This window comes from Pithys albifrons, chromosome 14 (genome assembly GCF_047495875.1).
Source record: "Pithys albifrons albifrons isolate INPA30051 chromosome 14, PitAlb_v1, whole genome shotgun sequence".
Lineage (NCBI taxonomy): Eukaryota > Metazoa > Chordata > Aves > Passeriformes > Thamnophilidae > Pithys > Pithys albifrons.
In genome coordinates this window covers 21,149,977-21,161,318 of record NC_092471.1, presented here as the reverse complement: position 1 = coordinate 21,161,318, position 11,342 = coordinate 21,149,977, and the positions used below count along the sequence as shown (strand labels likewise).

Here is an 11,342-nt window from a genome sequence, read left to right as displayed (position 1 = left end):
CTCCTCCTCCTCCCGCCGCTTCCGGGTGGCCTCTCCGCGCCGCCGCCTCGATGGTGTCGCCGCCACCGACAGCGACAGCGACACCGACAGCGACATGTGGCGGCCGCCCCGCCGCCTCCCGCGCCCGCCCCACCGCGGCACCGCCACCACCACCGCCGGGCCCGGCCGCCTGCTGCTCTCCACGCCCATCTTCTACGCCAACGGGCCGCCGCACATCGGGCACCTGTACTCGGCCCTGCTGGCCGATGCGCTGCTCCGTCACCGCCGCCTGCGCGCCGCGGGGCCCGCCCGGCTCTGCACAGGTCAGCACGGCCCGGCCCGGCCCCCGCCTGCCCTGCCCGGGCACGGCCCGCTCCCTCCCTGCGACCCCAGCCCCCCGGCCTGACCCTCCCCGAGGCTGAGCCCACCGGGGCTGGTCCTTGCCCCAGGCCGGGGCTGGCCCCACTGCCGGCGGTGTGACCCCCTTCCCGGTCTGATCCCCCTCTCCGGTCTGACCCCTGTCCGGGTTTGACCCCCAGCTCTCTCCAGTCTGATCCCCTTCTCGATCTGACCCCCTTCTCTCCGGGTCTGACCCCCTCCCCGAGGCTGAACCCACCAGGGCTGACCCTTTCCCCACACCGGATCTGACCCCCCCCTCCCAGTCTGACCCCCCCTTTCCCCATGTCTGACCCCCCTTTCCCAGGGTCTGACCCCTTCTCCCAGTCTGACCCCTCTCTCCCCAGATTTGACCCCCCTTTACCCGGATCTGACCCCCTCTCTCAGTCTGACCCTCCTCTCCCAGTCTGACCCCCCCCCTCTCAGTCCGACCCCCCTTTACCCGGGTCTGACCCCCCTCTCCCAGTCTGACCCTCTCTCCCAGTCTGATCCTCTCTCCCCAGTCTGATCCTCTCTCCCAGTCTGACCCCCCTCTCCCAGTCTGACCCCCTCTCCCAGTCTGACCCTCTCTCCCAGTCTGATCCCCCTCTCCCCAGTCTGACCCCCTCTCCCAGTCTGACCCCCTCTCCCAGTCTGACCCCCTCTCCCAGTCTGACCCCCCTCTCCCAGTCTGAACCCCCTCTCCCAGTCTGACCCCCCTCTCCCCAGATTTGACCCCCCTCTCCCCAGTCTGACCCCCTCTCCCCAGTCTGACCCCCCTCTCCCACTCTGACCCCCTCTCCCCACTCTGACCCCCTCTCCCCAGTCTGACCCCCCTCTCCCCAGTCTGACCCCCCTCTCCCAGTCTGACCCCCCTCTCCCCAGATTTGACCCCCCTCTCCCACTCTGACCCCCTCTCCCTGGTCTGACCCCCTCTCCCCACTCTGACCCCCTCTCCCCAGTCTGACCCCCCTCTCCCAGTCTGACCCCCTCTCCCCAGATTTGACCCCCCTCTCCCAGTCTGACCCCCTCTCCCACTCTGACCCCCTCTCCCCGGTCTGACCCCCATGCCCAGCACTGCCCGCACTCCCCACGCCCCCCAGCTGGTCCGAGGCCGCCGTGTCCCCGCAGTGTGTGTGGTGGTGGGTCCAGCCCCACACCCCTCCCCACGCCTCTCTGTGTTTCAGGGATGGACGAGCACGGGCTGAAGATCCAGCAGGCCGCGGTGGCAGCGGGGACATCGCCTGCAGAGCTCTGCGAGCGCGTCTCGGGGCTGTTCCACCGGGCCCTGGCCCAGGCCGGCGTCTCCTTCACCCACTTCACTCGCACCAGCGAGCCCGGACACCAGCGGGCCGTGCGGCACTTCTGGGCAGCTCTGCGTGACCGCGGGGCGCTCTACAAGGGCTGCTACGAGGGCTGGTACTGCACGCCCGAGGAAAGCTTCCTGCCCGAGAGCCAGCTCCGAGAGCGCACCGACACCCAGGGCCGCCCCTGCAAGGTGTCTGTGGAGACCGGCCACGAGGTGACAGCACCTGCGGGAGCGCTGGTCCCGTACTCTGGGCAAGTCTGGGGTGTTTAATGCTTCCCGTAGGCTTTTGTAATTTGTGTTGGCTGAGACTTGCCTGGAGTGTCACCTGTCTGTATGGAAATCTGTGTGCTAGGCTGACCCCTCAGCAGGTGAGGGGGGATTCTGTCCCTCTGCCCCGCTCCTGTGAGACCCCACTTGCAGTGCTGTCTCCAGCTCTGGGGTCCCCAGCACGGGAAGGATGTGGAGCTCCTGGAGAGAGGCCAGAGGAGGCACTATGATGATCAGAGGGGTGGAGCAGCTCTGCTGGGACAAAAGGCTGGGAGAGTTGGAATTGTTCAGCCTGGAGAAGAGAAGCTTTGGGGAGACCCCATAGCAGCCTTCCAGTACCTGAAGGGAGCCTGCAGAAAAGATGAAGAGAGACTATTTATAAGGATCTGGAATGACAGGACAAGGGGATTGGCTTCACAGAGGGCAGGGTTAGATTGGGTATTTGGAAGAAATTATTTCCTGTGTGTGAAGAGGCCCTGGCACAGGTTGCCCAGAGAAGCTGTGGCTGCCCCATCCCTGGGAGTGTCCAAGGCCAGGTTGGACAGGGCTTGGAGGACCCTGGTCTAGTGGAAGGTGTCCCTGCCCATGGCAGGAGGCAGAGCAAGATGAGCTTTAACGTCTCTCCCAGCAGAAACCAGTCTGTGATTCTGTGATTCTCTGTGTTATGGTGGTGAGTGGGGATCCCAGGGAGAGCTGCCAAGCCCCATGTCACAGCCATATGCCATGGGAAGGATTCAGTGGCTGCTATTTCTGGCCTGGAAATGGTGCTTTACAATGGTGGTGAGGGAAATTGGCTGAGTGGGAGGATAATGGTGTTTTGTAACTGAGGATTTCCTTTGGGGTCCAGAGTTTGAGACTTGTTTTATGAAACAGTTCAGTGTGGCCTCTGGACACTTTCCAATCTCTTTACATGGGTTTTGGCCCTACTTAACCCACTGTAACACTGCCTGCCTGTGGTCAGCCTGATAACTGGATGGGTGCACCCAGGACCATGGTGCCTGCCCCAGAGTCTCTCTGCCACTGCATTTTCTAGAAGATGTCAGGAGTTCAGTTATTTCATCCATCAGCTGCAGATAATCCTGCTCAAATCTCAGCCCAGGTTATGCTTCTTTGGTCTTTTTATGAGGCTGGGGCATAAGAGTGTTGGTTCACACAGAAAGGACTGTATTAGCAAATAATAACTCTTGAGAAAGCTTCTAAGATAACTGGGGACATGCCATAAACCCCAGACCTCTGGTGAGTGTCTGGATTCTGGTATCCAGTGGAGCCTGGGGGTGAAGGTGTACAATTTGCCTTTGAATGAATGATGTTCTTCAGGTCTTCCTTGTACACTGTGAGGTTCCTGCCCCAGCCATGGATCCCTGAGTGTCTTACACAGCTCTCTCGTACCACATCCACCCACCAAGTTTTCACTGGTTTAGCTGAATGTGTCATTTAATGGATTTAACTGTGGGGGAGAAGTGCTGTCAGTGCCCTAAGCAAACAAAATTAGTGACTGAGATTCGTTATTCATAAACTGGGGAAAAAGAGGAGCACAGCCCGCAGAAAATCAGCAAAGGCAGGTACTAAGAATGTCAGGCAGGCAGGAACTACAACATCATTTTGTGTTTTCATGATTTTTCACTATTACAGCAAAGCTATGTTGTTAAGAAATTCTATTCTGATCTCCCTAATTCCTTCCTGATGTCTCATCAGCATGTCCAGGTAGAAAGGTGTTCCTTCCTGGGGCTAGGAGAGTGTTTAAAAGCAGGATGCTGAACCATCCCAGGTGCCTGAGTCCTCAGGCATGGTCCTTGGGATCCCAGGGAGGGAGCGTCTTGGGTAAGGAGGTTCTTACTAGTCATGGAAGAATACTGGGGTCTTTCCATGGGGTGGGAGGACACCCAGACACAGGGAGCTTGCGACAAACTTCACACTGAGACTACCGTGTGCAAACTGCCAGTGTGTTCTCAGGGTGTTTGGGCCATAATCCTTTTCTCTCCAGGTGCACTGGACCAAGGAGGAGAATTACATGTTCAGGCTCTCGGCGTTCCGGGATCCCTTGCAGAACTGGCTCCGGGACAACCCACGTGCCATTTCTCCCAGCCCTTTCTACCAGTGTGTGCTCCGCTGGCTGGACGACGACTTGCCGGACTTGTCGGTGTCCCGCGAGCGAAGCCGGCTGCAGTGGGGTATCCCCGTGCCCTCTGACTCCACTCAGACCATCTACGTCTGGGTGGACGCCCTGGTCAATTACCTGAGCGTGGTGGGGTACCCTGAGAGCCACGGCGCGTGGTGGCCGTCTGTGCACCACGTCGTGGGCAAGGACATCCTCAAGTTCCACGCGCTGTACTGGCCGGCGCTGCTGCTGGCGGCGGGGCTGGCCCCCCCCGAGCGCATCCTGGTGCACTCCCACTGGACTGTGCATGGGCAGAAGATGTCCAAGAGCCTGGGAAATGTGGTGGACCCCGCTACGTGCATGGGGCAGTACGGTGTGGATGGGTTCCGGTACTTCCTGCTGCGGCAGGGCGTCCCGGAGCGGGATTGTGACTACTATGATGAGAAGGTGGTGAAGTTGCTGAATTCAGAGCTGGCAGATGCGCTCGGGGGGCTGCTGAATCGCTCAACAGCCCCCAGCATTAACCCCAGCAACACCTACCCATGCTTCTCGGAGCCGTGTTTTCCAAGGGTCCTGGATTCCAAGGAAGCAAAAGGCACAGGCAAGGCATCTGCTGAGGACTATGAACTCGTGGCAGCGGTGGCCTCGCTACCTGCGCAGGTGTCTGGTTATTTTGAAAACTTCCAGATTTACAAGGCTTTGGAGCGCATTGCCCAGTGTGTGAAGCAGACCAACAGCTTCTTTCAGAGACACAAGCCTTGGAAACTCGACCGAAGGGACACTGCAGAGCAGCTCTGGCTGGACACCATCCTGCATGTCACGCTGGAGTGTCTGCGTGTCTACGGGACACTCCTGCAGCCTGTGGTCCCAGACATGGCAGACAAGCTGCTGTCCCGGCTGGCTGTTGGGCCAGGAGAGAGGGGTCTCTCTGGTCTGACATTCCTGGCACGCTATGATGGAAAGCCGTGTCCCTTTGAGGGGAGACAGCTTGGACCTGACACTGGTGTCTTGTTCCAGAGGCTGGAGAAGTCAGAAGCCGTGAAGAGCAGAAAGCAAGAAGCTCGAGTCCCTGACAAACAGCTTCTGTAAATAAAAACCTTCAAGAACTTTGTTAAAGACAAACTTTGTTGTCTTTGTTAAAAGCACCTTCCCTCCATTCGGGAGGGTGTGGAGGGGTGTGAAGCTGGCCCAAGCAGGGCTGTGCTGTCCTGGTGACCAGGCCTGGGGCTGCCCAGACACACTTGGGCAGGTGGTTGTGCGAGCAGGGCTAAGGGCTCAGAAGTTCTGAAACTGAGCTACTCAGAAAACCTGAGTAGCCAGGTTGGTAACTGAAGTGAAGATACGGCCTCGGGTTTCAGTATTGCTGCTTTTTCTCCCCAATATATTTTATGGGATGCAAAAAGCAACTGAGGCAAATATTTACCCCCTTAAGAAAGGAAACCTTTCCTGCACAGTCCTGGAGCTCTACCAGAGCCCTCTTGCCTGTGTCTCATAGAACTATAGAATCCCAGGTGTTTGTGTTGGAAGGACCTTAAAGCCCATCTCGTTCCAACCCCCTGGCAGGGGCAGAGACACCTTCCATTAGACCATGTTGTTCCAAGCTCCATCCTTGTCTGATGTGAGGAGCCATCAGGTGCTCTGCTGAAGACATTGTAACTATAGATGTGACAGCTAGTCTGCCCAACCCTCCCTTCCAGAGACAGTGCTCCCACCTTACTCCAGGTATCCCTTCTTGGGCTGACATTCATGCCAGGGATCCAGGGGCATGAAGAAAGTGCTGAAGAGAGATGGGGTTGGTCCTGGGCCTCCTCAGTGCTGTCTCCTTGCTCTAGAACGATGAGCAGTTGCTTTGCTCTCAATGTCCTCATCTCACCTTTAATCCAGAGGTTTTTGGCCAGGCCAGAAGTAGCTGGGGTTGGTCAGTTTCCATGGAGGTGTGGTGCCCATGGATCTGTTGGGTCCCTCAGCTGAGCTTCCAGCTGAGCCAAAGCAAGACTGAGTGAGCCTTGATTGGGACAATCTTGCATGACCACTTTTTGTTCTGGGGATAGGACAGCACTGTGGTCAAACAGGAGGTCTCATGTGGCTGTGCAGACCTGTGGGCATCCCTAGATGGGAAAGGGGGCATGTTTCAGGCTCACCCACCTTCCTGAGCCCTTTCCTCTTGTTTAGTGCACTCTAGTTTCATGTCAGTGCTGCTGGAAGCAGTTGAGCACTGACACACTGGGGCAGCAGTGACCACTGGGGACCTCTGTTAAATTCTTCCCATCCTCTAGCTCCTCCAGGTCCCATCAGTGCTGGCACTGCAGGAGTGATCTTTCATGGGTCTGTGTTGGGGGTCTGTGAGCTCTTTTGGGGTTGCCTGGGCTATGTGAGCAGGAGCAGTGCAGCCCCCAGGCCCGGGGTCTGCCCTGCGTTCCCCCACCCTGTGTTCCTGGTGGTCCCCACACCCTCGCTGTGCCCCAGCCCGATGCCGTCCCAGTCCAGCTGACTCAGGTTTGTGCATCCCCTCCTACTGTGGGTCTCTTCTTCCCCTGTGCAGTATCACCTGCCGTCCTGCTCCTGCCAACCCCCTGTGCATCCTTCCTGCTGCATCTCCTGTGCCCTCGTGCTGAGTGCCGACTCTGCACTGCCCTGCTCTTTGGGGACATATCCCCTTCCCGGTCCCGGCACCGGGGCGACTGTGGCTGCCCGGCTGGACATGGAGAGGGTCAGTCTGCCTCTGCTGGCAGTGACCTCACCTTGGAGCATGCAGGTGGTTTGTGTCCCCCGTGTCTGGTCCTGCCTCGCTGTCACTCTCTGTTCCTTGCTCCCTCCCGGGAGGTGCAAGTCTCGCTGCCTGCAGCCTCGCCGGGCACTGCAGAGCCTCTGGGGATGCCCAGGGCGGGGGTCTGAGCCGTGCCGGTGCCGGTGCCGGTGCCGGTGCCGGTGCCGATGCGTCCAGTGGAATCAGTGCCGGTACGCGGGGATATGCAGTGCCGGTGCCAAAGCCGTGCGGTGCCAGTGCCGGTGTGCGGGGCGGGGACGTATCGTGTCGGTGCCAGTGCGCGGTGCCAGTGCTGGTGTGCGGAGCGGGGACGTGTCGTGTCGGTGCCAGGGTACGGTGCCGGTGCACACGGTGGGGATGTGCTGTGCCGTAGCTGGGGCGTGGGGCGGAGACGTGCAGTGCCGGTGCCGCTACCCGGTACTGTGCCGGTGCCGGTACGCGGGGCGGGGCCGCGTTGTGGCGGTGCCAGTACGCGGTGCCGGTGCGTGGGGTGGCGCCGGTGCCGCTGCGCGGGGCGGGGACGTGCGGTGCCATAGCCGGTGTGCGGGGCGGAGCGGCGCCGGTGCCGCTGCACAGGGCGGGGACGTGTTTTGCCGGTGCCGGTTCTGTAGCCGGAGTGTGGGGCGGAGCGGTGCCGGTGCTGGTGCCGGTGGCGCTGCCGCTGCCGCTGCACGGGGCGGTGCCGGGGCCGTGCGGTGCCGTAGCCGGTGCTCGGTGCGACGCGCCCCGATGAGCCGGTGAGGCGGCGGCGGTGCGGGACGGATGGCGGCGGGCGGCGGGGGTGGGGGGAGGCCGCCGGGCCCCGACCCCGCGCTGGAGCCCTACGTGCAGACCCGCATCTTCAAAATCATCGTGATCGGAGACTCCAACGTGGGCAAGACGTGCCTGACCTTCCGCTTTTGCGGGGGCACCTTCCCCGGCAAGACCGAGGCCACTATCGGCGTGGACTTCCGCGAGAAGACGGTGGAGATCGAGGGGGAGCGCATCAAGGTGGGCCCCGCACCGGCCCCGGGGGGCCCCGCACCGGCCCCGAGCGGGCTGACATCCCTGCCAGAGGGCCCCGCTCTGCCCCCGGTGGGTCCCGCACCGGCCCCGGCGGGCCCCGCTCCATCCTCTTCAGCCTGGCTCTGTCCCCGAGCTGACCTAGCAGCAGCACCAGCAGCGATGGCAGCCAGTCCCCATCCCTACCCCAACCCCTTCCTCTGCCCCAGGGCTGCATCTTGCATTCCAAAACCCTCCCGGAAGCTTTTCCTTTCATGCCAGCTGGAGGGAGGGGACAGGGAGAGGAGAATTCTCATGCTTGTGGTGCAGAGATGCTTCTGCACCCATCCCTGCTGCCTTGTCACTACTTCTGGGTTGGTTTGAGCCTGCACGGCCTGAAGTGACGGCTTGGGGTGAGACGCTGTCAACCTCCCGACACCCGGCACAGCCTCGGGGCATCTGGGTGGCTTCAGCTCCAGATACTGGACCAGCAGAGGGGCAGAGCTGGGAGATGGAGCTGTGTGCCAGCACCGGGGGGTTGCGGGGGCAGAGGGAGGTGGGCTGGCAGCAGCTGTGCTGGAAGGCCGGGAGCTCATCCGGGCTGGCACTAGCGGGCTCAGCAGCTGTGGTAGCACTGCTGGAACCTGCTCCCAGCTGGCACCGGGAGCTGTGATTGCAGAAGGGCTGGAACAGGATGAATTTGCTCTATGAAGGCCCATGTGACACCCATAAGGAATAATCATCTCAGAGCTGAAGAGCTCTGGCTGGTGTGTTGGAGCAGATCTGCCATGGTAGGAAAACATCCAGGAGCACAGTTCATGGTGGAGCTTGGCCTGCCTGGCTGGGAGAATCAGCACCCACAGCCTCCAAGTGTGAGGCTGCTGCTGAAAAAACAAACATTGCTGCTGTAGTGGCAGATGGGTGATCAAAAGTTGAAATCACAGTGAAAAGACACCTGGAGTTGGTGGGGGAGAGCTTTACTTGTGCTTCTAGACTGTCCATTGATGCTTTTCCTTTTCTCCTTTAGAGGTGATCATTCCCTCCTGCCCTCCCCAGCTCTGTGCAGTCCCATAGATCTGTGCTGGTGTGAGCTGTGGTGCAGGCTGGCATGGAGCCTGTTTCAGTGCCAATAACAGGAAAATGTTGCCAGGTTTTCTACCTTTGGATTTCATTTGTGCTCCAGGGAGCAGGAGTGGGAGGCAGTGCAGCAAACTGGCCTTTTCCTGGGATAATGCATCAAAGAGGAGAGGTGAGAGGTGAGAGGTGGGAGACAGACCCTCCCTCTCCTGCTCTGCCCAGGCTGTGGCCCAGAAAGGGCTGAGCAGCTCTGCTTTGCCAGTGTTTTTCACTCTGAAAGACCTTGGGGCAGGTACTGTCGCTGTGGGTAAAGGGCAATTGGTATTAATTGGAAAATTGCCAGTTCCAGGTTTCAAGATGTTACCAGAACTCAAACTGCCCCCTGGGGCACCCTGCTAGTTACCAGTGTTCAACCAGACTTGGTGTCACTGACACCACCTTCTAGGCCCAGACATTCAGCCAGTTCCAAATCCATCTCACTGTCTGCTCATCCAGCCCATGAGTTTATTTGCTCCCCTGTCACTTGGGTCAGGGAGTTGTCATTGATGGTCTCCAAACATTCTGGATTGCCTGTGCCCTGCTGTGCTGTCCATCCAGCAGGGGTGGTTGACACTCTCTGTGAGGACCAGGGGCTGCAAACACAAGGCTGCTCCTTTCTGTCCATAAAGCACCTTATCCACTCGCTCTTCCTGACCAGGTGGTCTATAGCAGAGACCCTCTATAACATCATCTGTGATGTTCTGCTTTTTAATCCTCTCCCATGAGCTCTGTTGGCTCCTCATCCATCCTCACAGAGCTCCATGCCCTCCCACTGCACTCCCACACAAAGGATGGCTCCCTTGCCTCGTCTTTTCTTTGCCATGACTCCTCTGTGAAATTATTAGGGTTCTCATTCATGGCACAGGATTGGCAGACAAATAGACATGGACCTGTTGGAGAGAGTCCAGAGGAGGCCACAGCGATGCCCCAGGGCTGGAGACCCTCTGCGCTGGAGCCAGGCTGGGATAGCTGGAGGTGTTCACCTGGAGAAGAGAAGACTCCAGGGAGACCTGAGAGCCCCTGCCAGTGCCTAAAGGGGCTCCAGGAGAGCTGGAGAGAGACTTGGATCAAGGGATGGAGTGACAGGACAGGGGGGAATGGCCTTAAGCTGAAGAAGGGCAGGTTTAGATGGGATATTGGGACAAAATTCTTCCCTGTGAGGGGGGGGAGGCCCTGGCACAGGTTGGGCAGAGAACCATCCCTGGACGTGTCCAAGGCCAGGTTGGACAGGACTTGGAGCAACCTGGGCTGGTGGGAGGTGTCCCTGCCCATGGCGGGGGGTGGCACTGGGTGATCTTTAAGGTCCCTTCCAGCCCAAACCATTCCATGGCTCTTGAAAAGCCGGACAGCAGGGAGTCCCCAGACGGGGGGGCCACACTCCATGCTCCTGTAGCCCCTTCTCTCGTCTGCTTCGCTTCACAGGTGCAAGTGTGGGACACGGCGGGCCAGGAGAGGTTTCGGAAGAGCATGGTGGAGCACTACTACCGCAACGTGCACGCCGTGGTCTTCGTGTACGACGTGACCAAGATGAGCTCCTTCACCAACCTCAAGACGTGGATCGAGGAGTGCAATGGGCACGCAGTGCCCCCACTCGTCCCCAGGGTGCTCGTGGGGAATAAGTGTGACTTGAAAGACCTGATCCAGGTGCCCTCCAGCATGGCCCTCAAGTTCGCCGACGCTCACAACATGCTTTTATTTGAGACCTCGGCCAAGGACCCGCAGGAGAGCCAGAACGTGGACGCCATTTTCATGTGCCTGGTGTGCCGGCTGAAGGCGCAGCGCTCGCTGCCCTGCCGGGACACCGAGGGCTGGCCGGGGCAGCCCCCGCCACATCCCCGCCGGCTGGACGAGGCCAGTGGGAAAGGCTCCTGCCCGTGCTGAGCGGGACCAGCCCGGCCCCCACCCCAATAAAGGCTCTGAGGCCCCTGCGCTGCGACTCCTGCTTTGCGCCTCGGCCACAACTGGCCTAGTCTGGCCACGATCGGGCTGGCTCGGCCACAACTGGCCTAGTCTGGCCACGATCGGGCTGGCTCGGCCACAACTGGCCTAGTCTGGCCACGATCGGGCTGGCTTGGCCACAACTGGCCTAGTCTGGCCACGATCGGGCTGGCTCGGCCACAGCTGGCCTAGTCTGGCCACGATCGGGCTGGCTCGGCCACAACTGGCCTAGTCTGGCCACGATCGGGCTGGCTTGGCCACAACTGGCCTAGTCTGGCCACGATCGGGCTGGCTCGGCCACAACTGGCCTAGTCTGGCCACGATCGGGCTGGCTTGGCCACAACTGGCTGGCTTGGCCACGATCGGGCTGGCTCGGCCACAACTGGCCTAGTCTGGCCACGATCGGGCTGGCTTGGCCACAACTGGCTGGCTTGGCCACGATCGGGCTGGCTTGGCCACAACTGGCTGGCTTGGCCACGATCGGGCTGGCTCGGCTACAATTGGCCCAGTTT

At 60.1% G+C, this 11,342-nt stretch overlaps 2 protein-coding genes across 2 annotated transcripts; both read left to right on the top strand.

The window, feature by feature from the left end:
• Nucleotides 1–19: 19 nt before the first annotated feature.
• MARS2 (methionyl-tRNA synthetase 2, mitochondrial) lies at nt 20–5,144 on the top strand. The gene is made up of 3 exons (XM_071569785.1): nt 20–302; nt 1,542–1,876; nt 3,915–5,144. The coding sequence occupies exons 1-3, from the start codon at nt 95–97 to the stop codon at nt 5,115–5,117; spliced, it is 1,746 nt and encodes a 581-aa protein (XP_071425886.1). The 5' UTR covers nt 20–94; the 3' UTR covers nt 5,118–5,144.
• A 2,107-nt stretch (nt 5,145–7,251) lies between these two features.
• On the top strand, nt 7,252–10,814 carry RAB33A (RAB33A, member RAS oncogene family). Its single transcript, XM_071569189.1, has 2 exons — nt 7,252–7,785; nt 10,315–10,814. Exons 1-2 carry the CDS (start codon nt 7,558–7,560, stop codon nt 10,771–10,773), a joined length of 687 nt encoding a protein of 228 aa, XP_071425290.1. The 5' UTR covers nt 7,252–7,557; the 3' UTR covers nt 10,774–10,814.
• Nucleotides 10,815–11,342: the final 528 nt, after the last annotated feature.